This window comes from Aspergillus fumigatus, chromosome 7 (genome assembly GCF_000002655.1).
Source record: "Aspergillus fumigatus Af293 chromosome 7, whole genome shotgun sequence".
Classification (NCBI taxonomy): Eukaryota; Fungi; Ascomycota; class Eurotiomycetes; order Eurotiales; family Aspergillaceae; genus Aspergillus; species Aspergillus fumigatus.
The window spans coordinates 1,566,405-1,594,305 of record NC_007200.1 but is presented as its reverse complement, the minus strand read 5'-3'; the positions used below and the strand labels follow the sequence as shown (position 1 = coordinate 1,594,305).

The window sequence follows — 27,901 nt, the reverse complement described above, 5'->3', positions numbered from 1 at the left end:
ACAGGTCCATGGTTAGCTTTTTGTACATATTCTGCAATGTGAAGCAACTATCGTAAGAGGCCATGACATTGAGGTTACCCATTGCCCCTTGACCATTTTCTCAATGGCGAGAACTTCCCTATGTGCAGTGTGACCGATCCACCAGATATCGGTCAATGTAGCTGAAAGCGCAAAGTAATGAGCTAGAATTACCAGAGCACGGCTGTCCATCTCCTGGAGTAACTGAAGGAATTTTTGGGGAACAATCAAGGGAAACACCATGAGACGTCGACACATCATTGCCGGATGCTCGCGTGCTTCTATAGCGAGCCAAACGGAGTTGATGTAAGCCACTGTCGACCTGTATATCTCCAGTTTCGGAGACCGCAATTGTTCGCAGTCCCCCGCACCAAAGTCTTCGGATGGCAGCAAATATGAGAAATGGCCGCAACCACATGTGCCAAAGGTAAAGTTCGCGTCCGTGACTGAAGGTGCCGAATGAATGATAGAAAGAATTATAGCTGTCCTGCCCCCTTTCACGGCCCTGAGCGCAGCATCAAATACAGATACCGAGCCTCTGACCAATTGCATCCATTCCATCGGCGGTCTGTATGGGGCAAGAGGACGATCCTGCAATGACGTAAACGCGTCGATAAGTAAGAGAATGCATGTAAAACACGCTGCGTCGGCAGTAATTGTATCTATGTTTCCCACGCACACTCTGTGGTCTCGCAAAGCCCGCTCTAGATACACTGCTCGAACGCCAATCAAGTCCGTCTCGCTTGATTTGCTCCTGTAAAGATGCAGGGCAGAAATTGCAAAAATGGCATACAGAAGTGGTTTGTAGGCAAAAGTTAGTTTTGGAACCTCAATTGACCAGCAGTCTTTAATGCTCTGGAGATGGGCTCCAGGAAAGGTGAGGCTGGTTCCTACGGTGAAATGATGCAGCAGACGCAGTTCCGTGTACGCATGATATCCGCCTTCCCACGGTGGGGGATTGCATAATGTTGTGGTTGCAGCAGTCGCAGCAGCTTCGTGACTGCTAGCCAATGCTATCTGCGAAGGATGGGAAGAAGGAGGCGCGGCGCTGCGTTGCTGTTCAGTTTGAGCGGTAGGACGTTGGCCTTCTGACCTGTCATAGAGGCAGGCGACCCCATGTCTATGACAGTCTCGGCATACTGGACGCGCTTCATCACACTGGCGTGGTGTCAGTCTGACGCGTGGTATCATATCATGTTTCCAATCTACTAACCTTTACCCTACGAGCGCGGCATCGCTGGCATCCATTTCGGGACTTCCGGTGGGCCAGTCGCGGGCCTCTCTTCTTGTACGCGTGGTTGGCTGGCTTTCCTTGATTTTGAGGGCCATCAGTCGTTGTTGCTTCTTCAATTGTTTAGGTCATAGCCGATCCCCTCTGCTCTAGGGTAGCCGAAGCACTGTGCAAGGGTAAATCTGCTGGAATATTTAGGTACGGGAGAGAAAAGAAAGCGAGCGGCGCGAATTTAGGCGTCAACCCCCACCTCGGCTTGCAGGCAGTACTATTTCCCTGATTGGGCTCTTGCTTGTTGCATCATTTAGGTTCTCTTGAGAGATACCTCCCATTGTCTCAGTTGCATCTCGCAACTCCCATTTCCATAGGTTTCAGAGAGATATAAGTTAAAACAGTACAGACTTTCTCTTAGTGTCATGCATGGGTATAATTGGTTCAATCCCTGGTTGAAAGCGACGATTTTTCTGCCTTACATGCTGAACAGGACTCAACAGGACTCAACAGAATCAAAATAGTAAACACGGATAAAGCAAAGAAGAGCGTTTCTTTCACTCAGATAGGCCACATCCTATAACTTAGACCGTGTTACCCGACCCTTTCCCGTCTCTCTTCCCCAATCCAATCCAGCATGCCTCCGTTTATGTCTCGTCCTGCTGCACCATTCGGCGGTTATAACTTATACCACCGATATGTCGCGTACGAAAGCCAACGAACATCAAGATCAAAGTTGTAATAAGCTCGGGTAGAAGACCAAGGACTGTACGAATGGCTAGGGAGCCATTCACCGGATTCAGGTTTCGTTTTAGGTTGATTCCGCGATCAGTCCGTACGTAACCCGGATACCGATAAAAGCCGTCGCTAAGAGCACGCCGCGGAGGAGCTGGCATTCAAGGCATTAGCACTGATGATGGCACACTGACTTGCAGAATCTCTTGTGTTAGGTTAAAGCGTACCATGTTGCCTTCCATCACCCCCAGAACTGTCTTCTCACTGCAATCCTTCAATGTCCACAGGGCCCAGACGGTCAGTGTTGCCCAACATGCCTCGAGCAACGCCATTCCAACGTCAAGATTCGTCTGATCGCTCGCTTCTGGATTCTTCCCGGCTAGGCTGCTGGCTCCTGTGCCGACCATGGCAACTCCGGTAGCAACGACCACATGGACGAAGGCCATAAATGTGTATTCTAAACGTTTGTTCAGGTTTCGACTGCGGTACACCCTCCTGCTCGGGTCAGTCAGCACTGTCATGTTGTTCTCCTGAGATGAAAACGCACGCTTCATGCAGTATTCCATCTAAAGCAAGCAGCATGAGGGAGATCCCAACGCTTGAAATAATCTTTGCGCCGGAGCCGCTACTGTGAATCGAGAGGGCACCGCCGGTAATCCGGAGTATACAAAACACCATCAGATAGCCCCAGCCTAACACTCCGTTCCGACGATGACACAGCGTCAGATACAACGCTGGGCATACAAGAACCGAGTAGATGGCGAGTTGAGCGACGGAAAATGCACTCATTCTTTGTATAAGAAAGGTTGTGCCGGGTCAGAGGAAGCAGAATAGTCATAAGTGGAATAATAATTCCCTTCCTTTGCCTGGTTTTCTCTGCGATGTCTGCGATACTTCGATCCGAGGATACCAACTATGATGGAAGAGACAAGCAGGAGCAGGATTCTCATGGTAAGACAAATGTGTTCACGCTGGTTTGCTCTACTTGCAAGAATAAGGGAATAAAGGACGATATGTGCATCATGATTTATATTAATCTATGAGATGGACTTTCACCCACTTTAGTTTGTCTGACTTGTCGACTTCTCTAAATCCGCCTAATCAGCCTTGAATGTTTGGTGATGGCTGGCGACTACTAAACGATACCGAGAATCCCTGTTGCGTCCTCTTTTCGAAGCGCCCAATAAGACACGGGCTACTACCAGGCAGCACATTTGTGGTCATATCCCTAAACAACGAGACGCAGAAGAATAGTTGTAAGGGATCCCCAACACATGCGCCTTCAGATACTGCCTAACAAAGCCATTTATTCGATATCTGTATCGATCCCCAATTCAGCCAATATGGCCTCGTTATGCTGTCCAATCTCGGGCACTGCACCCATTTGAGCTTCGAACCCATCGGGCCCCGTTCCCGGAGGAAACAGCGCTGGCACAGCCCCTGCAGGCGTCTGTATCTGCGTCCAGCGTTGCCTGGCTCTCAATTGCGGATGGTTCCATACACCTTGCATATCGTTCACAATGGCGTTCGCGATACCCGCCTCATCCAGGCGTCTTAATACCCCCTCAGCAGAGTAAGCTGCAAATACTTTACAAATCGTTTCCCTCAATGCATCGCGATTCTTCACCCGCAAGGAATTATTACAGAACCGCTCATCCGTCGTCATCTCTGGCTTCTCCAGCACCATCTCGCAGAACTTAGCCCACTCGCGCTCATTCTGGATCCCCAGCATGACCGTCCCCTTGCCTGTCTCAAAAGGCCCATATGGGTAGATCGCCGCATGCGCCGCACCTGCAGGTGTTGGACCCGGCTGGTCCCCGTAGGTATAGTACATGGGAAATCCCATCCACTCGACCATACTCTCCAGCATGGAGATATCAATGTTGCGTCCACGGCGCTCGGGGTCTCTTTCCCGCTCGAACAAGGCAGCAAGGATATTTGAGTATGCGTAGCTGCCCGCGCAGATATCCGCAATCGAGATACCAACTTTTGCTGGCTCGGTGGCCGTCCCCGTGACGGAGAGGAGACCCGCCTCGCTTTGAATGAGGAGATCGTACGCTTTCTTGTCGCGGTAAGGCCCATCCGGCCCATAGCCAGAGATGTTGCAGACGATCAGAGATGGATGCTTTTCGGATAAGTCTGCGAATGAAAGGCCGAGTCGGGCGCTTGCTCCCGGGGCGAGGTTCTGGACTAAGACGTCTGTGCGGGAGAGCAGTCGCATGAGTATGCGGTGGTCGCGGGCATTCTTGACGTCGAGCGCCAGACTTTCCTTGGATCGGTTGGTCCAGACAAAGTGTGAAGAGAGGCCGTTGACGCGGCTGTCATAGTTGCGGGCAAAGTCGCCTACCTTGGGGCGTTCGATTTTGATGACGCGAGCGCCGAGATCAGCCAGTTGGCGAGTACAAAATGGTGCCGCAATGGCCTGCTCAAGACTGACCACGGTAATACCGGACAAGGGACCTTTCTTTTGTTGCTGTTTGATGTTATCCTGGATAGCGGAGGTGCTTGTTGACGAGTTGCGGTGGATGATCAGCAATTGTCGCGGCAGAGCCCGGACAGAGGGCCGAACAAGAGCCATTATGCGTCAATTTCCTGCGATAAGCCTTTCTAGAGGCATGGGTCTGTTTATGATTTTACATAAGGAAATCTAGATGATCACCGAACTCCAACTCTCCAAATGATCGACATCAGGGATGTGCGGGGTTCACGGTTCCATACCGGATAACGGCTATGCCGGTTAAACGGCCTGATTTCCTCGCATGCTTTATATGTCGTCTCTGCGTTTGAAGAACAAAAACTTATATGTCAATAAATAAAAATGTCGCACATAGCCAGGACAGCAGTGCATCGTACGACGCTGGCTGTCCGACTGCAATGGCCGCTCATCCGATCGCGTTTCTCAACCTCGGCGCGTCGGCCACTGATGGAATTGACGGGCTTCACTGAAGAACAACTCACTGTCCGTGACGCCATCTCAGCGATCACTTCTAAATTTCCCAACACCTACTGGCAGGAATGTGATCAGAATGAGCGCGATCCCAAAGAGTTCCATGCCGCGCTCGCCAAGGACGGATGGTTAGGAATTGCTCTGCCGGAGCACTTGGGAGGTGCTGGACTGGGTCAGTATATCCATGTTTCAACTTTGTCAGATACTGCAATACTGACCCTGAACAGGAATCTCAGAAGCTACAATGATGATGCAGACCATCACTCAATCTGGTGCAGGAATGGCCGGTGCTCAGGCCATCCATGCCAACGTGTATGCCACACAACCGCTGGCCAAATTCGGCACCAAGGAGCAGCTCGAGGAGACGATTCCCAAGATCATCAATGGGACATGGCGGACCTGCTTCGGCGTCACAGAGCCTAACACAGGCCTAGAGACCTTGAAGCTCAAAACCACCGCCACCAAAAACGCTTCAGGTGATTCCTACTCTGTTACCGGGCAAAAGATCTGGATCACCTGTGCACAAGTCGCGTCCAAGATGATCCTGCTCGCACGTACGACCCCCATCGAAGAAATCAAGCGATCTACACACGGTCTATCAATGTTCTGCATTGACCTTGACCGCGACAAACCCGGTCTGGACATGCGCAAGATCAAGAAAATGGGCGGTCGCGCTGTCGACGCCAACGAGGTCTTCTTCGACAATTACCAGATCCCTACAAACACGCTAGTAGGAGAAGAAAATGAAGGGTTCAAGATCATCCTCCACGGGATGAATGCGGAACGCTGTTTGCTGGCCGGTGAGGCGTTAGGTCTGGGTTATGCAGCACTGGAGCGCGCGACGCAATACGCGAACGATCGCGTTGTCTTTGGACGTCCCATCGGTCAGAATCAGGGCATCGCTCATCCTCTGGCAGATGCCTACATGAAGCTAGAAGCGGCCAAGTTGATGACTTACCACGCTGCGCGGTTGTATGACGCCTCGCGGACGGATAGCTCGATTCCCTTCCACTCGGTTGGAGTGGCTTGTAACAGCGCCAAGTACCTTGCGGCTGAGGCAGCATTCACAGCGTGTGAAAGAGCTGTTCTGACGCATGGAGGAATGGGTTATGCGATGGAGTATGATGTTGAGCGGTATCTGAGGGAATGTCTAGTCCCTCGGATTGCCCCGGTGAGTCGGGAGATGATATTGAATTATGTGAGTGAAAAGGTATTGCAATTGCCGAGGAGTTATTAGATTGCGATACAAAGCTAGATCTGCTCTATAAAAGGGTAGTTTCATACCTGGAACTTTGGTGATATCAATGTCATTCCAGCACCCGGGACGGTATAATATATCCTGATGGACCGATAAACGAACAAGAAACTGTCATGGCACACCTGCAGCCACATTCCTAATTTATGTGGCTACATATCAACAGAAATTAATCACTATGTCAGAAGATGGATCACTGAATCTCTACAATCATTCATAGAATGTTGGTCCAGATTCAGCAAACTAAAGTGTTAGCCGGCAGACTGACTTGACACCTCAGGCACCAAACCTGATAAGCGTGAACATCGACGTTTATCCCATACAGAACTTGGCCCCCTCCCTTCCCCCCCACAACTACGTGTTATGGTTCTGTACACAAGAGAACTGGAATATGACAGCTCCATACTGGATCTGCCTATCTTTCTGATGACTGGTTGAGATGGAGAATGAAGTTTCAAGAGTCTCCACAAAAACTCCAAGGAAGGTGCCGACCGCGTGCCAAAGATGTCGCCGCCAGAAATTGAAGGTCATTATCCCTCCTCTGTCGTCAAACTTAGACTAAGGTGTATTCTCTAGTGTGATGTGAACCGTCCTTGCACACTGTGCTCTAGAGCTGGGGCAGATTGTCTCCCAGCCACGACCAGCCGGTGGAGAGTCTACCAACATCGCCAGCTGTCTAGCGGCGAACCACAATGTAAACGATCACGGAAAGCGCTTCCTGATGCGAGTGGAAACTCTTCAGAACAAGCTCAGATTTGCCATAGAGGAGCAGATCCTGCTCCAGATGAACTAACAGATGCTGGTTCTTCTACGGATGGGCTTCATAACAGCATTCATCGTCCGATATGGAATTCGAGCTCGACCCTGTCTTTAGTTGATGGAGTGAGAGACCCTATCCATTTAAACCACTGTGGTTTCTAATAAAAAGATACAGGCATTTCAATTACACCATGTCGCAACCCCCCGTGATCCGACAATAGACGCCATTCCTGGAGGCGCCATGCAGGACACTGCCGGGGAGAAAACCATTGAGCCAGGCACCCGTTCACCTTGCGGTACAGAGACAAGAAGACGAACACTACGTCCCATGTCCTCGTCACCAACTTTGACGGATCTCAGATCACTGTTGCCGCTTTATGAAGCTTCTGAGCTACTCGTCGATACCTATTTTGACCGAGTTCACTGGTTTATGCTCATCTTTCAGCAGGATGACTTTCGTCAGAACTGGCCACACCTGTATGAAACACAATCAGATGGCCCCAATGAAGTTTGCAATGATCTGGGCTTTCTCAGCACTTTTTTGATGGTCATAGCTATTGGAGCACACTATACAGGACCCTATCGGCAACGTCTCCTAGCTCGATATAAGGTCGAACCTGAGGCGCTCAAGCAACGCATTCTAAAAGCCATCAAATCCAGTTTGCTGGATATCATCTCGGTTGGGTCGTTGGAAGTTGTTCAAACGTGCGTCCTATTAGGAACATACTATCTCTTCCACGGTGCTCCTCGGCTAGCATGGCCGGTCTGCGGCTGTGGCCTTCGGGTTGCCCAGTCGCTCAACCTGCATCGCAAAAAAGAACATGCCACTTTACCATTAACTCCCGCTGAGCGTAACCAGAACGAAACGAGGAAACGTTGCTGGTGGGCGATCTACGAGATAGAGACGTTCTGCTCGATGTCATACGGCTATCCTCACAGCATCGGAGATGCAGACTGTGATGTTGAGCCATTGAATCCGTCGGCAAAGCTGCGGAATGCTCCATCACCTGTATCCTTTGATGAACCACTGAGATGCGAGACCACGCTTTTGGCCTACAAATATTACATGTCCAAACTATCGGTGCTTACAAAGTCGGTCCTCAGCGAGCTCTATGGGTTTGGACCAGGTTTAGTGAACAACAACAAGGCTCCTGGTGAGTCTGGCTCGAGGTTACGCGCAGTCGTTATAAGGGTAGCGAAACTAGATGCAAGGCTTCGGGACTGGCGAGCTGAAATCCCTCCCAAACTACGGTGGGAGACGGTTGCTTCTACCAGCGTGAGCTATTCATCATTGGAAGAATTTGATCGAGACATCGGTGCATCGGGGGTTCGATTCGACAATCATATCTATCATCTTCAGGCCTTAGCACTTGAACTTGCCTATGAAAACACCATGATTCTAGTTCACAGGCCGCTTCTGTCGTTCAAGCTCGTGACCAAATCTACCGACAAGCGGGATGATATGTCTTATTTTGACATTCAAGAAAATCCATTTTTAAAATCAATGAAAGCGTGCCATGATGCAGGTATGAGCCTATCGGAACTCGCGAACAGCCCGATTCTCGAGCTTGTCTCTGAAACCTATGCCGCTGCCTTTGTTAGCATCCATACGTTCACCGCTGGAGTTGCTCTTGGGATTCTAGGCAGTATTGAGCCGCTTACCCCGCAGGCTCAAGAAGCCAAAGTTGGGCTGCATCGACTCATGTCCATTCAAGCGAAATTACAAACTCGATCCGTACTAGCCACGCAGGGTCTGGATATTCTCCAGCGGCTGACGAAACTCGTACTGGACAAAGAGCTGAGCATGATGCTCGATGTTTCGAAGCCCATACGATGGCCAGAACAACACAGTGGCGTAGAAGGCGATGTCGGTGCCCTCCAAACAAGTACCCTTTCTCCTAAGCCATCGTCAAGCGACCAGCGTACGAGGACGTTGCCTCATGATGCTGCTGGGGCGATCATGCCAACGGACGCACCATTAACCATGTCAGATTCTAGAGACACCCAAGAAACAGAGAGCCAGAAAGCCGCGCCAGATCGAAACAGTCTCGGCAACTTCACGCATCTTCAGTATATTGAGGACGCCTCTGTATCCGAGGCGCTCCATGACTTCGACCAAGGTGAGTCAAGCGAATATTTGATTTGTACTGCCACAAACTGAACGGTTCCAGTGCTCTCAACATATGTTAACAGCTCTTGGGCTGATCCTGACCAATTGGTCACTGACACATCGCACGTCCGGACGCTAGATGACGAAGGATCTTCAATGCTGGAACAAACGTGGATTTGGGGGCCGGATACCCTACCACGATATGATTGAAAGTATCTTAATGTCGCTGACGGTTTGGTGCTCTTTCGGACTTGTCAAACTCTACTCCTGGTACACCAAGATACTGGATTGATGTTTAGGGGTCAAATACAAATGCATTCCTCCCAGGGTCAGGTAGTAACGTCATGATTGTGATGGGCCAATGCGCGCGGAATCTCAGATACATACATATCAACGAGGTTCAATAAATCACAGGATTGTTACTAGTATCCACTGGTTTCCCCAGCCTCCTTCATCGGCTTGAAAGATACTTCAACAGGCTCATTCCCAATGCCGCGCTTCCTCGCCTCCTCCAAAATCGCCACGGTAGCTGTGGCGCCAATCCGAGTGACACCCAGGCTTATTACATGCAGCAAGTCGTCCAAGGTCCTGACGCCGCCAGCAGCCTTGATCTGCACCTTCTCACCAGCCTTCTCCCGCATCAGCCTGAGATGCCTAACCGTCGCGCCCTTGTAATTATACGACCCGTCCGCCTGCTTCACAAATCCATATCCGGTCGAAGTCTTGACAAACGCAACATCGAGATCTGTGCAGATCTCACAAAGCCGAGCAACATGGTCGTCGCTCAAATAATCATTCTCGAGAATGACTTTTAGCAGAGCGCCTTCAGCCTTGACGGCATCGTTGATCTGCCGAATCTCCGCGGTCACATACTCCCAATCGCCGCCAAGGACTTTACCGACATTGACAACCATATCAATCTCAGCGCCCCCTGCTTTGACCGCCGCGATTGCTTCGGCCACTTTGATCTCGGTGGTACTGTTCCCGTGCGGGAACCCGATAACGGGGCAGACTAGGACATCCGTCCCGGCTAATTCTTTGACGGCAAGAGGAATGCAGTATGGTTTAACACAAGCAGTAGCCACTTTGTGCTCTCGGGCAATTCTGAGCCCTGCGATGACGTCGGCATCGGTCATTGTCGGATGAAGGAGAGAGTGGTCGATCATTTTTGCCAGCTGAGGAAGGGAAACAGTAATAGTATTGGAGGTCATTTTGACTCGCTGGACGATGAAATCTTCAGTAAATTGGAGCTCAGTGGTCGACTGATTTCGATATACTGGCAGGTGGTTGTTATATAGTTTGAGGACAGTGTTCCGGTGGGTGCATCTACTCCTTCGGGTGAGCAACAAGTGTTGTTGGCCAATGAGCGCCACATCCGATCCGGGAGTGGGACAGTGCCCAAAACAGAAATTCATCCCGGCCATGTTTTGTACACACCTTTATGATCCTCACCTTCCAAGATCAAACAAACACATGCCGGAAGATCTTTCTGTGAAAACATTGACGAGTCGGACAGCTGATCAGAAGTCGATCTGACGAAGTTACCATATGACAGCGCTTGCTGTTTCGCATCCAAGCTCTCAAGAACCCCCAGAGCAGAAGTCCCGACAGCTATAGCGTCGCTCGACAGGGTGCCATGTCTATTACAGCCATATAAAACGTGCAGCACGAGTCTCTATACGGCGCAACAATGTTTTGAAACTGGAACCGGTTCCGGAAAGATTCACTCGAACATCAAACTTTGACGGAGTGTCATATTGTCTCACTTCTGGACGGTTAAAGGCGCATATTGGAGAACACCGCACCTGGTAGCTCGACGAAGTGTCCAAATATGGCATATATTTTCTGTCTGTACTTTTTCTCTCATGGGATTCTACGTCTCTTCGAAGGCACTTGTTGGGGGACGATTCCTTTTCTCCAGCCTTATATTCACACTGCACCGCGAGAGTCTCCGCTTGTAGAGAAACTAACAAGGAGACTGTGACGTTCTACTGGCCGGTCACTATAGACAGACCCGCGTTCACTCTATTACAGAGTCCGGAATCTTCTCTTATGTGCAAATTATTCATGCTACGTGTGAATGTATGGGATTCTGCCTGAATATCAATTCCCTCTCATCTTCCCCTTGGCTTCTTTTTCTACTCATCGACAGTCTTGACATCCACCACAAACACACAGGGTGCATCATGACTTCAAAGAAGTAAGTTTACCATCACGCGTCTACAAGTCATGAGCTATCTCTGATAAACACAAGATGGAAGAAAGAGTGGTGGTCCCAACCGGATAATCGAGCCGACCAACACATTAAAATCAAATATGGCTGGAGCGAAGACTGGGGCTACTGGATTAAGGTGATGGACGATCGTCTTGAAATGGCCGATGACTGGCATAGCCGGTACAACACACTCGCCGAACTAGACCGGTTCAGAGCATCCGTGCTGGACGGCGGTCGCGAGGGATGCTATCTGAGTGTCTACACGGGCCCTCGAGGTCGGGGAAAGAGAGTCGACTTTGAGGTCATGATGGATCTGTGGGAACTATATAAAGTGGCCAACTCCCATATCCTCTCTGAGTTTCGCAACTTGTCGAAACGCGAGATCGACGAGGTCAGCGATACTGTCGAGGCCAAGATCATTGACGAATGGGTCAACCCCTGGGCGAGAAAATGCGAATGCCAGGATTGCGAGGCATTTGATGCATTGGTTGCAGCAAACAACAAAAAGAATGAGAGCGATGAAAATGACAATGACGAAGAGGAAGACGAAGACGAAGACGAGGACGAGGACGAGGACGAGGACGACTAGTTACCAGTTAGCTGTCGGGCTACGGTGATTAGGACAAAGGCTCAGGGGAAGTTGTCTCTCAGTGGTGGAGGAAGGCTCATGAGTTGCTGTCTTGTCCAACAATCGACTCGTGAATTACTGGATTGCTGTCGATCCCCTTCCTATGTCTCTGTCTGCGCAGCAGTTGCCAGAATAGCCAGCCACGCAGTTATTCGAGAGTTTGATCTACGTGAGCAATGACGACACTAAATCTGGCCAGATCAATCGTTTGATAAGTTGAAGCCATCTAACTCCTCCGATTAATAGTAAATCGTAAACAGACATCCCCAACTGTCCCCGACGGTATGGTGAAATACATGCGGGGAACTTCTCCTCCGCCTGACGTCAGCGATGGTTGTGTTACCTCAGTGTTGGACAATCTGCTCAGTTCGCTTTCCTGAACTTTTAATCCTGTAGAACGCACCCAAGAGGGTATCAAGTAGTTGATCGCCAGTAAGATGGCCCATAGACCAGGAACCAATGATGGTTGGCACGGGGTTATCTCTAACAAAGGCCCTTTTCCTCCCGTCGCAGGACGTTACCATCTCTACATTGGTCTGCCGCCCATTTCAATCACGAAGTTTGACTAATGAGGCGACAGGTCTCTTCTGCCCCTTTGCTCACCGGCCCAATCTAGTGCGTCATGTCAGTGTCTTGACCGACATCATCTCTCTATCCGTGGTCAGGCCATACCCCAACATCAAAGGGGAGGGGTTACGATTCCCCAAGACCAATGATGAATATCCCGGAGCAACCGTCGACCATCTCTATGGTAGTGAATTCCTGCGCGAGATCTACCTCAGAGCCGATAAGGACTACAAAGGACCCTACTCCGTCCCTGTACTCTGGGACAAGGAGACGGAAACAATCGTGAGCAACGACTCTGCCGAGATGCTCCGCTGGCTACCTAATGCCTTCGACCCCATTCTGCCGGTAGTTCACAAACGGGTGCATCTGTACCCCGAAGCCCTGCGATCGCAAATTGATGAGATCACCGCCTGGATGCAACCCGATCTCAACGCCGGCGTTTACAAGGCCGGAAGCGCGGCCACTCAAGCAGACTACGACAAAGCGGTTCCGCCGGTCTTTCGAGCGCTCAACCGACTCGAGCAACTCATCCACGACAATGGCGGTCCGTTCATTCTAGGTAAGCATATCACCGAGGTCGATTTGAGGGCGTACACGACCATCATCCGGTTTGACCCCATCTACGTCCAGCACTGCAAGTGCAACCTGGGGACGATCCGGCATAATTATCCGACCATCAACAACTGGTTGAAGCATCTGTACTATAACGTGGAAGGATTCAGAGAATCGACTAATTTCAAGCATATCAAGGAAAGCTGTAAGTATAGGTCGAGGGGTCTCATTATTCTTTGTCGGCTGACCTGCATAGATCCTAAGAACCAAGCGGACATCAATCCAAAGGGTATCGTTCCTATGGGACCTATACCCGATATCGAGTCTGGTGTGGATCACAATTGGGGTCTGGTGAGAGTTGGGTCTATTTATGTGTAGACCGATGTCGGTCCATGTATTCTGCCCAGTAACGCAACGTGACATGACACGAGATTGAGATGCTTTCAACGAATACTCTATGATCCAACTTCCTATAGTGACAGATCCTCACAGATGAGGCTCCCTCTCTTAGCCTGATATCCTTGTTATTCTCGCGTAGGAGCAGCTTCAGTCAAGCCAGCCCATCGTCATACGGTAAGACTTTTTAGGACCTGAGCATGCACCAGTTCTTGCATTTGATTCTCTAATGTCCAAATTGGCGCACCGCGGATCGTAAAAATACAGGGCTCAAACTGCGTACTTCAAGGCATTCAACAGGTGTGCAGGAAATGAACTATGTACGAATAAATTTCCATGGAAAGCTAATATCCCCCAGAGCGGGACAACTAAGAAATAGAAATATCCGCGCAAGAGAGGTAAATCTGACCCGTCTGGAACGAATTCCACTTGAACGACAACAAAGTATGATTGGACACATAGTCCGGAATCTTCACTTTCTTGGTCACGGTATACCCACCCGCAATGGAGGTATAGCACGAGTTCAACGCCGCATTATCCACACCCTGACACTTTGGTCTCTCCGCTGCCTGGAACCCATTGCAGGTGAACCAGTCATTGCGCCAGCAGGCCTGACCCTCGACACAGTCCGCACTGTACCCACACTCCTGCCCATTGACATCCGTGCACGGCAAGAGGCCGGCTTCGAAGCAGTCCTCCGCGGCTTGCTTCTCCGCCTGAGTTGGCAGGTACGACGCGTCCAGCAGTTTGTCAACGATGCTCTGGTCCTGACAGATGCGATAGCTGAACATGCCGCCGTGGTCACCGTTGTGGTCGACGCACCACTGCACTTCGATCTCTTGGCCGGCGGTGTAGGTGGCGACTGGTTTGGTGCCCCAGTTACTGCTCGGCTGGTTGTAGTCGATGCTATCGCGGGCATTGTACCCGCAGGGACCGCTGCGACTGACAGCGGCGGAGTCGAGGTCGGGCCAGGACGAGACGGGTTCCAGGATGGCGCATTCAGGACAGGAGTCCACGCCGGCCTGGCTTGTTAGCTGGAGTAGGGAGAAAGTGGTAGGAGTGCTGGCATACCTCATTTCCTAGTCTGGTGCGGCTACTGGGGATATAGAGGTAGCCATGTCCCGCGACGCAGGTCGTCCAGGTCAATGCCATAAGGGTGGTGAATACCTTCATCGTTCAAGGGTACTGCTGTCTTCAGACTCCTATATTGTGAGCTTGGTGAACATGGAGCTGGTGAGGAATGGTCTCTCACGCCTTATATAGACGACTGGCAGAGGGATCGGCACTGGTACTGGAAGGGCATTGTGTCAATGGACCACCCAACATCTACAGGGAGCGGGTATGGAGTCAAATGAGGCCTCGTTTGTTGCCCGGAATGCAGTATCGGCAAGACGTATCCTGCAAAGATCGACAAGGAATTCTTCTGCAGCTTCACGATATCCGGAGATAACGTTCGTCTCAGACCTGTCCCCTCTAAGTGATGTGCATCGAAATTATATCGCTGCTTGGCATCTCCGTGAGGATCCTCGTCTGGGGCGCAGCTGATAGGGTGCAATATCCGGTAAATATCCGATCTGCCTGGTTGAACTTCTTCATTGGTGTAAAAATTTCTGCAGGGTTATAACGACACTGGGGAAGGATAATCTTCGTGATCACAGCGATTCGATGTGATATCGCACACTCTCGCAGTTGATACTGCTTCTCCGCGCGAGCCCCAATGCCAAGTCACCCCATCGGCAGAACTTGACATCCACCCATTGGACACATGTTTGTGGGGGGAAGCCCTTCCGTCCACGTCGCACAAGAGCGAGGAACTCAGCGACCCATTGGTCATGTGGCTGACGTTCATTACCGAGATCGATTTCGAGTCGTCGGAGATTGGGTGCTGCAAGCTTCTTGTAGATGGCATCCGGGGTCTGACGCTCATTGGACGAAGAATTGTACAGAGTTACATGGATATCGCTAAGGCGATGAAAGTCTGAAAGGTCGGGAATATCCTCCCCTTGGGGTGGAATAGGGCCCAGGGTGATCTTTTGCAGCCAGTCCTTGTGGATCGAAAGCAGTCGCTGGATGCTACGGGCGTCGTAGTGACTCTCGTACGGTCCGTAGCAGAGTGACAAGAGACTGATCTCCCGCAGCCGAGCGGGCCATCGAAGGAAACATTCCGTTATCTCAATCGATGCCTTGGGATCATGCAGTTCCAGGCTTGTCAGTGGGGATGCTCCTTGCTTGTTAACCGGGAGAAGCTGTGACAGTTCCTCTGTTGTTATAGAAGCGCTGTCGTCGTGTGCAAAGCTTGTATATATACTGCCATCCCGACACCAACCCCACCGGTACGTGGACAATCTCCTCAAGGTTGGCATCTGGCTCATGATAGTGAACAGCAGGTTCAAGGAAGGAGCAGCGCCGTATCCGACAAACTCGAGTTCTTCGAGCTTCATCCTTGCGACCCTTTGCACAAGAGGAAGGTATGAGTTCTTAGCAAGGTCAAGTTGGATGGATACTTGCCGAACGCACGGCAGAAGATCCATGATGCGAAGAATATCCTCGGAGTACGCATCGTCGTCGACAGTGACCTGCAAAGATCGGGTATAGTAGCAAAGATGGGGTCTCTTTTGCAACGTCGACAGCAGCTTCGACAGTCTCGGCTTGTCAGCCGCCCACCATCTCACAATCCGAGGATTGCGGTCTTTCAACAGGAGCGTCCGGTAGAGCAGGGTTTCTGCCACATCGCGCCACCGTCGGCTGACTCTGGTTAGAAGACTCCATTGTGCGAGTTTGATCTCTTGAGGAGTCTGGTCTGCTTCGAGAAGGGAAAATATCCATAAGAGGAGCTCGTCTGGGAGAGTAGCAAAGTGATCTGTGCGAGTAGTCGGGTAAGACTCGGAAAGAACACGAGATGGCGGATTGATACTAATAATCCTCTGTACGGAGGGGACAAGCAATGCCTGCAGCGCCATCACATCGACCGTCTCTTATGATGTGATCCCACAGAGATGACAATAGTGTCGACAGATACAAGATCCTACGCTTCTACGAAATGTAAATGTTCCAGCACGCAGATGGAACCCAACACAATTTGTTACCAGGTCATGAGATCAGACACCCAACTCCCCCTCTTTGTGGACGAGACCGGATTCGCCTCCAGCTTTTACAGTTGGTCGACCAATTCCAGTTCCGGTCACATTACCACATCAGTGCAGCAAGGGGACTTGTTACAGAACTCCCAGTCTGCCATGACGCTACGGTCAGGCAGCGTCGATCCTTGAGTGTTCGTTCATGATTCATGATCAGCATACCCCGCAGTCTCAAAAGCTTGACTCGCTTGTCCAATCAGCTTCGTGGAAATGCGCCATTTCCAAAGTCGGCCTCAGGCAGCTACGTTCAGGGAGTATCGTGTTGACCGGTAAGGAACATTGTTATTCCGTGCACATGATCAGCCAATCATTCGCCTGCGGCCGTGTCATCTGACGTCATAAGCCTGAGGCATCGCGACATTCACCACAACAGTCAAGCTTGGCTGGGGTTTAGCTGCCTGACGCTCGTACATACCACTACATACCACTTAAAAGAACCCCGAGCATCACCAAGGGTATCCTTGCTGCATTTGCATTGTACTATCTGCATCGATTTTGGATCCGTCAGCCACTTACACAGTATGCCTGGACATTTTGGCCAGAAAATCCTCAAAACACTTGGTTTGGATGAGCAGCGCAGCCCACAGCTATTCCACCCCCAGAACGACGCCCGTCTTCCAGGAAACCGGTTGATCAATAACGACGAACGCCTTCTCTCATCCGACCCCTCCGGTACATATCCCCGCCTTGCCAAACTGTCCGATGGCTCCATTCTGTCCGCCTTCACCCGCTTCGCCGGTCAGACTCGCATCCTTACGGTCGCGAAAAGTACCGACGGCGGGCGCACATTCCACGACTTTGGCGAGGTGACACGCAGTCAGGGCGATTGCGATAATCTGTTCCTCCTCGAGGTTGCACCGTCTATCGTGCTCGGGGCGTTTCGCAACCACGATCTCGGTCCCAACGGGCCTACCCACTTCCGGATAACCGTTTGCCGGTCCACAGACGGTGGTCGCAGCTGGCAGTACGCGTCGCAGGCCGTTGAAAAGTCCCCCCCAAATGGAATCTGGGAGCCGTTTATGCGGCTCGGCCGTCAAGGGGAGGTGCAGCTGTTCTACTCGCAGGAATACGCCCATGATAATCAATGCACGATGCTGGTGCGGTCGTTCGATCAAGGGTCGTCGTGGTCCCCGCCGGAGTGTCTCGAGGGAATCAACGATCGGATCCGCGATGGCATGACGGGAATCACGTCGACTGTCGACCATGGGCGCGAGGCACTGGTGATGGTCTTCGAGACGACGCGGTACGGCACATTCAATCTCGAGGCGTTGCTCTCCTATGATGACGGCCGGACCTGGGGCTGGCGGCATGAAGTGTATGTGCCGCCCCGGGCCCACAATGCGGGAGCGCCGCAGATTGCATCATTCGCAGACGGCTCATTGGCGGTGATTTTCATGACGGACGAGGACGAGAGGGATGTGCAGTGGCCGAACAACGCGTGCATCAAGATGGTCTTTGCGGGGCCGCCGCAAGACGGACGGATCTCTTGGACCCAGCCGACGGTGATTTGTCCGCATAGGAGTCACTGGCCGGGTGTTTTGGCTCTGGATCATCATACACTGCTGGCGGTGTATGAGTGCGGAGGGCCCAAGGGCAAGACTGTTACATTGCAGTGATCTTGGCATATATACATATATACACCTGGCACTATATACTTGGATACAATGTTTTGCATTAGATTGTGAAGAGCATTTAGAATATAGGCTCGTTCTTTCCGAAGACACTCAAGTCACAGGCTCTTGGCATGGCACAAGAGTATGCCGATCTGATATCACTTCCACAAGATCACATCGACTTTACATTTAGGTAATTGCTAGGCTGTTGGCGTAGTGATCACTAATTTTGTAGAGGATAAGTATCCCATGTCTTTGAATACGTCAAGATTCAGTCAAGAAGGACAACGGAGACGTGAAGATGGAGGATAACAAGGCTGTCAAAGCCAAAGCTTAGACCTACAGAGAGCATTGCTACTGTAAGTTGTATTTCGCCTTCTCGCATAGAACAAAATATAACTGATGGTGTAGGTATAAAACTAGCATCCTCTTCCACCTTTCAGATCCCCCTGACAAGCACCTTATGGCTTTCGATGGAAACAGCTATTCCTTCTACTGGTAAAAATAGGATACCAGAGGCTACAATCAATACACCCTCGATAGAGGCTGTCGAATGTGGCCAACTGGCAACGCTGCGGTTAGTCATCGTCGGAGACTTTCTGGGATTCATTTTCTTCCGAGTCTCCGCCTGCTTATTAAGGCATCAATCTGGATGCTCCACTGTGGTACATCCAATTTTCGATTTTTCTTCGGCAGAGGCAAGGATTCCACTGGTTCAGTCTAGGCATTTAGAAGATCAAAGCTGTCCTGTACCTCCGTACCTGGGTGTTCGACGTCATTGCCACGTTTCGACCCAAGGGCAGACGCCATGTCGCCGAGCGATCGCCGCGATATGCCTCGAATTTGCGCCATTCGGCATCCAGTTTCCAGTGCCCTTCCCCGAATGACTGTCTCCACTATTCGGCAAGATTGTAAATCAAGCCTGAAGAAGCGGAGCAATTCTTGGAAGTCGTATGTTCTACTGATTTCTGTGCCTGGCGCAGACGGGTATATAAATAAAGATCACCGCACCGAGGAGTTTCTTACCAACCCATCAATAACCATCCACAATCTCCTACAACAAAAATGACTGTCGCCGATATCGACGTTCCTCCTGCCGAGGGCATCCCCTACTTCACTCCGGCCCAGAACCCTCCTGCCGGTACGGCAGCTAACCCCCAGACCAATGGCCAGAAGATCCCCAAGCTCTTCACGCCCTTGACCATCCGTGGCGTCACCTTCCAGAACCGCCTTGGTGTAAGTCCGTTTGCCCTTGCTCATATCGACGAAAGCTAATCCCCCGTCAGCTCGCGCCCCTCTGCCAATACTCCGCCCAGGACGGCCACATGACCGACTACCACATCGCCCATCTGGGTGGGATCGCCCAACGCGGACCCGGCCTGATGCTGATTGAGGCGACCGCCGTCCAGCCCGAAGGCCGCATCACCCCTCAGGATGTCGGTCTGTGGAAGGACTCCCAGATCGCCCCGATGCGCCGGGTCATCGACTTCGTGCACAGCCAGGGCCAGAAGATCGGCGTGCAGCTTGCCCATGCCGGCCGGAAAGCCACCACCGTTGCGCCCTGGATCTCATTCTCGGCCATCGCGACGGAGAAGGTCGGCGGATGGCCGGACCGCGTCAAAGGGCCCGGCGATATCCCCTTTGCGGAGCCCTTCGCCAAGCCCAAGGCCATGACGCTGGATGAGATCGAGCAGTTCAAGAAGGACTGGGTGGCGGCCACGAAGCGCGCCATCGCCGCCGGTGCGGACTTTGTCGAGATTCACAATGCGCATGGATACCTGCTGTCGTCATTCCTCTCGCCGGCCGCCAACAACCGCACGGACCAGTACGGCGGGTCGTTCGAGAACCGCATCCGGCTGTCTCTCGAGATTGCGCAGTTGACTCGGGACGCCGTCGGCCCTCATGTGCCCGTTTTCCTGCGCATTTCGGCCTCGGACTGGTGCGAGGAGACCCTGCCGGAGCAGAGCTGGAAGTCGGAGGATACCGTGCGGTTCGCGCAGGAGCTGGTCAAGCAGGGCGCCGTTGATCTGATCGATATCAGCAGCGGTGGTGTTCTCGCGCAGCAGAAGATCAAGTCCGGCCCTGCCTTCCAGGTGCCTTTTGCCGTGGCCGTGAAGAAGGCCGTCGGCGACAAGCTGCTGGTTGCCGCCGTGGGTGCCATCACCAACGGCAAGCAGGCGAATCAGATTCTAGAGGAGCAGGATATCGACGTTGCGCTGGTTGGCCGTGGGTTCCAGAAGGATCCCGGTCTGGCCTGGACGTTTGCTCAGCACCTCGGCGTCGAAATCTCCATGGCCAACCAGATCCGCTGGGGCTTCACCCGGCGTGGAGGCACCCCGTACATTGATCCTTCGGTGTACAAGCAGTCTATTTTCGATGTATAGAGTATAGATAGAGTTGAAGATGATACCTCATAGACGATCAATGGACCCTTGCATATTATTTCTCGTCTCCTGCGTATGTTCAAGGTATTCACAGTAGCTGCGTCCTCTTAAGTTTCTCCGTCATTCGTTCTATTCTACTCCAATCGCAACGCATGGCGACCACGGATCGAGTCGAATTTCTCCGTCGTTCGTATCTGATCAATATAAAAAGCGGGGAATGGCTTGACCCCGCGCAGAATGTCGATCTCTTCGCAAACTCTCGGTGTATAGGACGCTCAGCAACGATCAAGGTTCGGACTCGGGATAATCATGAGCGATATGCAGTTGTTATAATCGGCGGGAGCCATGAATCGTATGCGCGTCAGTCATGTCAACCCATTGTCGTTGACATCATGTATCTTGCAAATATCCTTCCCTGGGTCCTTCTGCCGTTAGCGGTCATTGCAGATGCCACTACCGGACAGTCTCATCGCCGAACATGTGTTGTCAAGGCAGGAGGTTCTGAATCAGTCGATGATACCCCTGCGATCCTCAATGCCTTTCGTCGATGTGGAAAAGAGGGCAGGATCGTCTTCCAGAATACCACATACCATGTCAACAGCGTGATGAACACAAGCGGACTGCACAATTGTGACATTGACCTTTATGGCACACTTTTGGTATAAACCTTTGCCTTCATTCTGTCCCCAACTGACACAAGTAGTGGGGAACCAACATCTCGTACTGGCTCTCAAACTCCCTGGACGTGGGCTATCAGAATCAGTCCACGGCATGGGTGATAGGAGGCAAGAATATCCGCTTCAACGGCCACGGATACGGCACATTGAACGGCAATGGACAGGTGTGGTATGACTTTGTCAAGAGTGTGTCGAACTATCCACGCAGGCCGCACGCCCTCACCGTCGCGCGGGCATCGAACTCGGTCTTTCAGGGCTTGAGGTTCCTGCAAAGTCAGATGTGGTAGGCAGCCATCCGCGGCAGGGAGTCAATAGCTAAGAGTCAGGACTTTATCTGTCATTCACTCGGATCATATCCTCTTCGACTCGATCTATGTAAACAGCACGACCACCAACGGCAACTCGGCTCGTAAGTAAGATGATAATGAAGTAAATGGCGTTCAAGCTAACTGAAAAGACAATACCGACGGAGCCGACACCATCTACAGTTCGCACATTACCTTCAATAACTGGACGGTCGTCAACGGCGACGACAGCATCAGCACCAAGGCCAATTCCACCGACATTCTCATCACGAACTCGGTCTTCTACCGGGGCCTTGGCATCGCCATAGGCAGTATCGGCCAGTACAAGGACGTCTTCGAGACCATCGAGCGGGTCCGAGCCGAGAACATCACGTATTACGGCACGCTGCACAGTCTCTACTTCAAGACCTGGACAGGCGAGCAGGTCAATTACCCACCCAACGGTGGAGGTGGCGGCCTTGGCTGTAATTGCCCCTTGCCCATTCCCCTTTTCTTGAATATTCGGCCCCCGCCTTCTGACGTCTGCTATTTGCGATAGATGCCTCAGATATATCCGCTTCGAATCTCCACGCCTACAACCTACGCGGGGGCCCCTTCACCATCTCGCAGTGCACGACGTTTCCACGCGCGCCGAGCAACTGCACGTCGTCCAAGTTTCAGATCCGGGATCTGCGCATCGAGGATGTCACGGGGTCGTCCACGACGGACGTGGTGGCCAGCTTTCAGTGCAGTGCTGTCAAGCCGTGCACCGAGATCCAGATCCAGAATGTGAACTTGCAGCTGGCTAATGGGACGATGGCGGATGAGTATCTGTGTGGTAATGTCGAGGGTACTCGGGGGTTTAACTGCACGGGGAAGGCGTGTGAGAAACCCAGTGCTACAGGAGGGTGTTAACTTGTGTGGTGTTGTAGATAGCGTCAGTTGGCGGCCAAGGAAAGCTTATTCTCGTGTATCCTCTGGATTGCAGGTACGGTTGAGCCATTGGATGAGCATGCTCCTCATATCTTGGCTCTGCAGAAGATTGCGTAGTCACTGCTTCATGCACTTGCGGCGGAGTCGGGAAAAATACCTGTATATGAGGGAGATTTAATCGGCTCGACACGGTTAATATTGTCCTCCAATCAGTTATCCACAACCACAGGACTCCTCTGCGATGGATACCACAGCTATACCAAATCGAGCACGAGTCAATTGATCTGGGTTGTACTGCAATTAAAGCTGAAACTGACACACCGGTCGAGACACATCATTTCGCGCGGTACCGGTTGGGCTCGATTCGTCATCTATCCACTAATTATTCCGCCAGTGCCCCGGTTCTTGGGCTGTCAGGTCATTCCACTCATTCCACTGCGCCACGATTCCGACGCTAAATGTCTCGTCTGACAGGATGTTCACATTCTCTGTACTCTCTCTGTGTTGTCATCGGTCTATGGGTCAAGTGATCAGGCATTCAGAGGGCCCTCTTCCGATGGAGAGAATATACTCCGTAGAACAGGTATGATGCCGTAGGAGAATTGAGAAACTCCATCAATCACACTGATTCGATCTCCCACTGACAAGGTCAGTCAGCATGTCGATCGAACTAAATCCGGCTGCCAAGAAGGGGATGGAGTCGTGGCGGAAATGGGCCGGTGCTTCATTATATCTTGGCGCGCCGATCAACTACCAGAGATGAAAATACCGGCGGGTGAGTACGTAGGACTTGTATCACCCTGGGGTAAACTCGACGAGATACCTCAGCTTGCGAGTCATGGATTGGCAATTCTTCTGTCGATTGGAGACGGTGACCGACGAGGCCAGTTTCACCTTGATTTTTCAACCCGCCGGCCCAGGCTATGGCAAGACTCCGAGTGAAACTTGCCAAGGGCAGAGCAAGTCAGTCCACCGATGAGCTTGTAGGTCTCCTAGAGATGGAGATACTCTCGAGTCGTAGGGGGGGGGGGGGGGGGGGGGGAAGATATAAAGCGCCTGTCCAGCGGACTGCGACTCCCATCATCAACCAAGTCTCTCAATTCATCTGCTCTGGTAGCATTGACTTTTTTTCCCCTCTCAGTTCTGCGAACTATACTGCTTATCCTTTTCCAAATCAGCATGTATCAAAAGAGCCTTCTCTTCTCCCTGCTCGCCAGCAGCGCCCTGGCCGCCCAGTTCCCCATCCCCGACTCCAAAGGCAGCGTGACCTTTGACGAGCCCTACGAAATCGCCGCCGGCGAGACCTACGACGGTGGCTACAAGACCTACGGCCGTGGTGTCTCCTGCACCGGCCAGAGCGAAGGAGGCCAGGATGACACCGTCTTCATCGTCCAGGAGGGCGGTACCCTGAAGAACGCCATCATTGGGTCCGACCAGATCGAGGGCGTCTACTGCCTCGGAGCCTGCACCATCGAGAACGTCTGGTGGGAGGCCGTCTGCGAGGGTAAGCCATAGACAACACTCACGCCACCCACCCCCTACGCCCCACACTAACGCCAAACGCAAAAAAAAATGCAGATGCCCTCTCCCTCAAGGGCGGCAGCGGCCCGTACAACATCATCGGCGGCGGTGCCCAAGGCGCCGACGACAAGGTCATCCAGCACAACTCCGGCGGCCAGGTCAACATCGACGGCTTCACCGTCTACGACTTTGGCAAGCTCTACCGCTCCTGCGGCAACTGCGACGAGCAGTATGCTCGCACCGTGACTATCAAGAACGTTGTCGCGAACTCCGGCAAGACCCTGGTCGGTATCAACAGCAACCTGGGCGACACGGCCTCCATCGACAGCAGCACCTGCGCCACCGATGTCAAGAAGATCTGTGTGGAGTATAAGGGTAACGACACCGGTGCGGAGCCTGAGGAGATCAGCGAGGGCCCTAGTGATGCTTGCCAGTACTCGGAGCCTCTTTCCTCTTGCTAGATGACAAAGGTGTTAAGCGTAGTGGCTTGGTGTCATCTCTGTTGTATAGTACAGATTTTTAACCGAATGGGCTATTTGTACTGAAAGCTGTCTATGGAGCAAAGCAAAATGTAGAAAGTAGATATGATTGAAAAGGTACAGAACAAATCATGAGGAAGAACAGATAAATCAACCAATCAGACAGGCGGCCCATACATCCGAGAATTATATACATTTGCTGCGCTCTTAAAAGTTGTTTCCTGTTCGAAAAGCCATTCCTGGTCATTGTATCTGTTGGGTCGCCTCTGGTTGCTCTTCTGCGAGCTTTGAGCCTAGATCTACTGACCAGTACTGACTAGGTCTTTGCAAACTAAGCACCGACGCATATCCGCCTCATCATCCCGACTTTGCCATCTGGACACTCCGACGGATTCGATTAGTCCGCGAACCGACACACGGGAGTGCCTCGTTCAAAGGGAGGCGAGATCAGCAGCTCACTGAGGCTGCTCAGTATATCTTCTGGGATGGACAAGACCTTTTCAAGCATGTCTTATGCCGGATACGATCGATGGTATGGAGAGTTGGGAGCTGGTTTAGGAAAGCGGCTGAGAAGACAGCAGCGTGAGTGACGAGTGTAGGAGGGAGTCTACCAGGGCGACAACTTTGATGAACGCTCGAGGCGAGTATGATTTTAGATTGAGTTGAAATCTTGCTTCAAGTTTGTCTGAGATATTGGTTCCCCTATACTTGATACCCGCTAGATGTGGAAGATGTGTTTATTGACCGCCGATATCGCGAGTAAGTGAGACACTTCGTGTAGCATAGACTACTATTCAGAGTCACGCTTTCATATACACAAGGCTACGATAGCTGCCAATGATATCAAGCCATAGTGTTGTTGATCTAACGTGAAGTTGACGATGAATGTTGAATTGAAGATTGAGTAGACTACATATACCATCCAGATGTGAGACAATATATCGATCAATATTTCCAAATCATCATCATCGTATGCGCTTAAATGGCTGCAAATTAACCGAATCAAACCCTAACAGCAAGTGGATCAACCTTGTAATCGCTTCTCCCCTCCACCAAGCCCGTCTCGGCAGTTGCAAACTCCCGCGTGCGGACTCTACGCTCAAACAGAATATCCAGCTCGGCATAGGACCGACCCTTGGGCTCCGGGATGCGGAAGAACGCCCAGATCAAACAGCAGGTGCAGAACGAGCCCCAGAAGAACCCCGACTTGCCTCTCCAGTTCCATGCGTCCACGTTGAGCATGTACGGGATGATGATTCCCGAAACCAGATTGATCACGTTGTACAGGTTACGGGCTAGCACCACAGTCTTGGTGCGGAGTCGGGATGAGGGGATTTCGGAGACGAGAGAGAAGCAGACCGGGCCGATGGTTGAATCGTAGATGAAGGTGTAGACGAGGAGCATGGACCCGGTGGCCCAGGAGAGGGCCGGGGTGGAGTGAGGGATGGAGATAAAGCCGATGACGAAGAGAACGATGGCCAGCAGTGCCAGTCCACCGACATATAGCGTGCGACGACCGAAGTAGGTCATCATAACCCAGGAGAGAAAGGTTCCCACGACGCCGATGGCGTACTGGACGAGCGACATGGTGAAGGACTGGGAGACGGCGAGGCCAGCACGCCGATAGAAGAAGGTCGAGTAGCCCATGAGCCCGCCGCCGCAGAGACTCTGGGCGGCCCAGACGAGACAGGAGATCTCGGTGCGGCGCAGGTCGCATCCGCGGAAGCAGTCCACGTAGGATGTGCCTGTCTCGACCTGTTTTTCCAGCGTGTTGGTGTAGACGATCATCGACGCGGTCTCCTCGGCGTTGAAGTCCGGATGTCCGGTTCTGGCCAGCCGGTTGAGCGCTTTGACGGCGTCGTCCCGGCGGTCTCGGCGGATGAGCCACCAGGGGCTCTCGGGGGCGAAGAAGACGCCGATGAAGATGGGGACGGGCCACACCCACTGGATGGCGAAGGGGATGCGGTAGCCCCACTCATCCGTGCGCCCCTGTAAGCCCTTTAGGACACCGGAGGCAATCAGTTGACCTAGGACCCAGCACAGGTTCACATAGGTAGTGAGATAGCCCCGAATAGCGACGGGACATACTTCCGATGCATAGGTGACGGTGAGGGTCTGGTACACGCCGAGGGGGATCCCCATGAGCAGCTCGCCGGCCACGAGGGTCTCGATGTTGGGCGCAAAGAACAAAATGAACACAAACCCCACTGTCGCGGCTAGGCAAGCCATGAGGGTCCGCCGGTACCCGAAACGTTCCGAGACGACGCCGTTGATGAACAGGCCGATAATCTGGCCGCAGCTCATCGAGTTGGTCAAGGCCGCTTGCCACTTGGCAGCGAGACCGTAGTTTCCGTCCGACATGATATGGCCGTACTTCTGGTTGAATTGGGGGTAAGCGAAGAAAGAGCCGATCAGGACGACATCATAGCCCTCCATGATGATGGCACACGACAGGAGAATTGACCACCCCACGGCCTTGGGGTAGATCTTCAGTGCCTGCCACAGTGTCATGCTGTGCTCCTTCTCGAGCGCCGCCTGGGCCTCACTGCTGGCAATGAGGTCCTGGTGGCTCGCAGGCTGGGGATGGGGCCTGCGTGAGGCAGCTTCCTCCTCCACATGTTCGATTCCGGTCGACTTCTCAATCTCCATGATTATGACGAGACAATAACAAAAATTTGTGTTGGAATTGCCAGGCAAGGCCAGGCCTGTCGACAGAAAGCAAGGGAATGGCACCTCACCGCAGAGATTGGCGGGCTTTTATACAGGGACAAGTGCCCTGGTTCGTATTGCAGAGTCCAACGGAAGGGGGGCAACGAAATTTAGAGTAATTGTTCTAGAAGCTGGGCCCGTTCGTAAGCCTTAAAAGTCAGACCATTCCGCTCCGATCACGGTCATTGGTCCTTGACACAAATCCCGGGCTTAGTTGACGGGCTTTAAGGCATGTGGCAGACTTGCAGCAAGCTGGATGATGGGATGATGGCAATGGGATGATGAGATGTGGGGTAGGAAGGGAAGAAGGAATTTCTAGGCTTCCCCGGATTCTCGCGGACCCTCGAAAATCCCCAGATTTATCGATCCGGAATACGGTATCTTCTGGCCGGTGACCACAGGGAGTCACACCATAAGAGAGTCAAAGAACTGAGGAGACCCAAGCGGCAGTTTAGACAAGGTTCTTTACTCTGGAGTTCCCCTGAAATGCGCCCCGTTGACCCCGTTCACAGTCTCAAGTTGCAGCCGGATTTTCACCCCGGGACAAAAATCGGGCGGGAGACGGGAGAAGAGAGTGTGATTGGTAGAAAGTCGGCCCGACTCTTGTCTCGCATTGTGGCGCTGATGCAGACGCTAACCTGTAATGGTCTAAGGCGTGCTTAAGTTTTGCGCTAGTGCTGTGAGGGGTAGTTTCTGTATCCAATGAGAGAGTACAGTGGCGCTCGACACACTCGCCTTGAACGAATCAAGTACTCGGTAT

General features: G+C 52.1%; 16 protein-coding genes across 16 annotated transcripts; 9 read left to right on the top strand and 7 right to left on the bottom strand.

Annotated features, from left to right (window-relative positions):
* Positions 1 to 12: 12 nt before the first annotated feature.
* On the bottom strand, positions 13 to 1,524 carry AFUA_7G06526 (Zn(II)2Cys6 transcription factor domain-containing protein; the record flags this gene model as incomplete). Its single annotated transcript, XM_001481383.2, is given in 4 exon segments — positions 13 to 959; positions 1,020 to 1,176; positions 1,232 to 1,296; positions 1,311 to 1,524. 4 exon segments carry the CDS (start codon positions 1,345 to 1,347, stop codon positions 13 to 15), a joined length of 1,206 nt encoding a protein of 401 aa, XP_001481433.1. The 5' UTR covers positions 1,348 to 1,524.
* A 363-nt stretch (positions 1,525 to 1,887) lies between these two features.
* Positions 1,888 to 2,764, bottom strand: AFUA_7G06523 (uncharacterized protein; the record flags this gene model as incomplete). The annotated part of the gene is made up of 3 exons (XM_001481382.1): positions 1,888 to 2,129; positions 2,241 to 2,470; positions 2,523 to 2,764. 3 exons carry the CDS (start codon positions 2,762 to 2,764, stop codon positions 1,888 to 1,890), a joined length of 714 nt encoding a protein of 237 aa, XP_001481432.1.
* A 517-nt stretch (positions 2,765 to 3,281) lies between these two features.
* AFUA_7G06520 (CaiB/BaiF CoA transferase family protein) lies at positions 3,282 to 4,553 on the bottom strand (the record flags this gene model as incomplete). Its single annotated transcript, XM_743765.1, has 1 exon — positions 3,282 to 4,553. The coding sequence occupies one exon, from the start codon at positions 4,551 to 4,553 to the stop codon at positions 3,282 to 3,284; it is 1,272 nt and encodes a 423-aa protein (XP_748858.1).
* A 240-nt stretch (positions 4,554 to 4,793) lies between these two features.
* Positions 4,794 to 6,347, top strand: AFUA_7G06510 (acyl-CoA dehydrogenase family protein; the record flags this gene model as incomplete). The annotated part of the gene is made up of 2 exons (XM_743766.2): positions 4,794 to 5,094; positions 5,150 to 6,347. 2 exons carry the CDS (start codon positions 4,794 to 4,796, stop codon positions 6,157 to 6,159), a joined length of 1,311 nt encoding a protein of 436 aa, XP_748859.1. The 3' UTR covers positions 6,160 to 6,347.
* Positions 6,348 to 6,584: 237 nt separating this feature from the next.
* AFUA_7G06500 (transcription factor domain-containing protein) lies at positions 6,585 to 9,256 on the top strand (the record flags this gene model as incomplete). The annotated part of the gene is made up of 4 exons (XM_743767.2): positions 6,585 to 6,703; positions 6,754 to 7,059; positions 7,112 to 9,056; positions 9,108 to 9,256. The coding sequence occupies exons 1-4, from the start codon at positions 6,617 to 6,619 to the stop codon at positions 9,254 to 9,256; spliced, it is 2,487 nt and encodes an 828-aa protein (XP_748860.2). The 5' UTR covers positions 6,585 to 6,616.
* Positions 9,257 to 9,468: 212 nt separating this feature from the next.
* On the bottom strand, positions 9,469 to 10,470 carry AFUA_7G06490 (2-deoxyribose-5-phosphate aldolase; the record flags this gene model as incomplete). The annotated part of the gene is made up of 1 exon (XM_743768.1): positions 9,469 to 10,470. The coding sequence occupies one exon, from the start codon at positions 10,468 to 10,470 to the stop codon at positions 9,469 to 9,471; it is 1,002 nt and encodes a 333-aa protein (XP_748861.1).
* Positions 10,471 to 11,130: 660 nt separating this feature from the next.
* AFUA_7G06480 (uncharacterized protein) lies at positions 11,131 to 11,850 on the top strand (the record flags this gene model as incomplete). Its single annotated transcript, XM_743769.1, has 2 exons — positions 11,131 to 11,246; positions 11,301 to 11,850. 2 exons carry the CDS (start codon positions 11,131 to 11,133, stop codon positions 11,848 to 11,850), a joined length of 666 nt encoding a protein of 221 aa, XP_748862.1.
* Positions 11,851 to 12,233: 383 nt separating this feature from the next.
* Positions 12,234 to 12,335, bottom strand: AFUA_7G06470 (uncharacterized protein; the record flags this gene model as incomplete). Its single annotated transcript, XM_743770.1, has 1 exon — positions 12,234 to 12,335. One exon carries the CDS (start codon positions 12,333 to 12,335, stop codon positions 12,234 to 12,236), a length of 102 nt encoding a protein of 33 aa, XP_748863.1.
* Positions 12,336 to 12,348: 13 nt separating this feature from the next.
* Positions 12,349 to 13,386, top strand: AFUA_7G06460 (putative cell wall organization protein/glutathione transferase (Gto3); the record flags this gene model as incomplete). The annotated part of the gene is made up of 1 exon (XM_743771.1): positions 12,349 to 13,386. The coding sequence occupies one exon, from the start codon at positions 12,349 to 12,351 to the stop codon at positions 13,384 to 13,386; it is 1,038 nt and encodes a 345-aa protein (XP_748864.1).
* Positions 13,387 to 13,715: 329 nt separating this feature from the next.
* Positions 13,716 to 14,438, top strand: AFUA_7G06450 (uncharacterized protein; the record flags this gene model as incomplete). The annotated part of the gene is made up of 1 exon (XM_743772.1): positions 13,716 to 14,438. One exon carries the CDS (start codon positions 13,716 to 13,718, stop codon positions 14,436 to 14,438), a length of 723 nt encoding a protein of 240 aa, XP_748865.1.
* Positions 14,439 to 14,589: 151 nt separating this feature from the next.
* AFUA_7G06440 (F-box protein) lies at positions 14,590 to 16,541 on the bottom strand. The gene is made up of 2 exons (XM_743773.2): positions 14,657 to 16,541; positions 14,590 to 14,606 (listed from the first exon to the last, which is right to left on the bottom strand). Exon 1 carries the CDS (start codon positions 16,362 to 16,364, stop codon positions 15,057 to 15,059), a length of 1,308 nt encoding a protein of 435 aa, XP_748866.1. The 5' UTR covers positions 16,365 to 16,541; the 3' UTR covers positions 14,590 to 14,606; positions 14,657 to 15,056.
* Positions 16,542 to 16,554: 13 nt separating this feature from the next.
* On the top strand, positions 16,555 to 18,307 carry AFUA_7G06430 (sialidase family protein). The gene has a single exon (XM_743774.2). The coding sequence runs from the start codon at positions 17,063 to 17,065 to the stop codon at positions 18,155 to 18,157; it is 1,095 nt and encodes a 364-aa protein (XP_748867.1). The 5' UTR covers positions 16,555 to 17,062; the 3' UTR covers positions 18,158 to 18,307.
* A 389-nt stretch (positions 18,308 to 18,696) lies between these two features.
* On the top strand, positions 18,697 to 20,610 carry AFUA_7G06420 (NADH:flavin oxidoreductase/NADH oxidase). Its single transcript, XM_743775.2, has 2 exons — positions 18,697 to 19,390; positions 19,441 to 20,610. The coding sequence occupies exons 1-2, from the start codon at positions 19,220 to 19,222 to the stop codon at positions 20,536 to 20,538; spliced, it is 1,269 nt and encodes a 422-aa protein (XP_748868.1). The 5' UTR covers positions 18,697 to 19,219; the 3' UTR covers positions 20,539 to 20,610.
* Positions 20,611 to 20,690: 80 nt separating this feature from the next.
* On the top strand, positions 20,691 to 22,414 carry AFUA_7G06410 (putative exo-polygalacturonase; the record flags this gene model as incomplete). The annotated part of the gene is made up of 5 exons (XM_743776.1): positions 20,691 to 21,197; positions 21,242 to 21,498; positions 21,542 to 21,628; positions 21,704 to 21,984; positions 22,059 to 22,414. The coding sequence occupies 5 exons, from the start codon at positions 20,691 to 20,693 to the stop codon at positions 22,412 to 22,414; spliced, it is 1,488 nt and encodes a 495-aa protein (XP_748869.1).
* Positions 22,415 to 23,611: 1,197 nt separating this feature from the next.
* Positions 23,612 to 24,776, top strand: plyD (pectate lyase; the record flags this gene model as incomplete). The annotated part of the gene is made up of 2 exons (XM_743777.2): positions 23,612 to 23,936; positions 24,011 to 24,776. The coding sequence occupies 2 exons, from the start codon at positions 23,612 to 23,614 to the stop codon at positions 24,412 to 24,414; spliced, it is 729 nt and encodes a 242-aa protein (XP_748870.1). The 3' UTR covers positions 24,415 to 24,776.
* A 457-nt stretch (positions 24,777 to 25,233) lies between these two features.
* Positions 25,234 to 27,629, bottom strand: AFUA_7G06390 (MFS maltose permease MalP). The gene has a single exon (XM_743778.2). The coding sequence runs from the start codon at positions 27,079 to 27,081 to the stop codon at positions 25,435 to 25,437; it is 1,647 nt and encodes a 548-aa protein (XP_748871.1). The 5' UTR covers positions 27,082 to 27,629; the 3' UTR covers positions 25,234 to 25,434.
* Between the last annotated feature and the right edge of the window lie 272 nt (positions 27,630 to 27,901).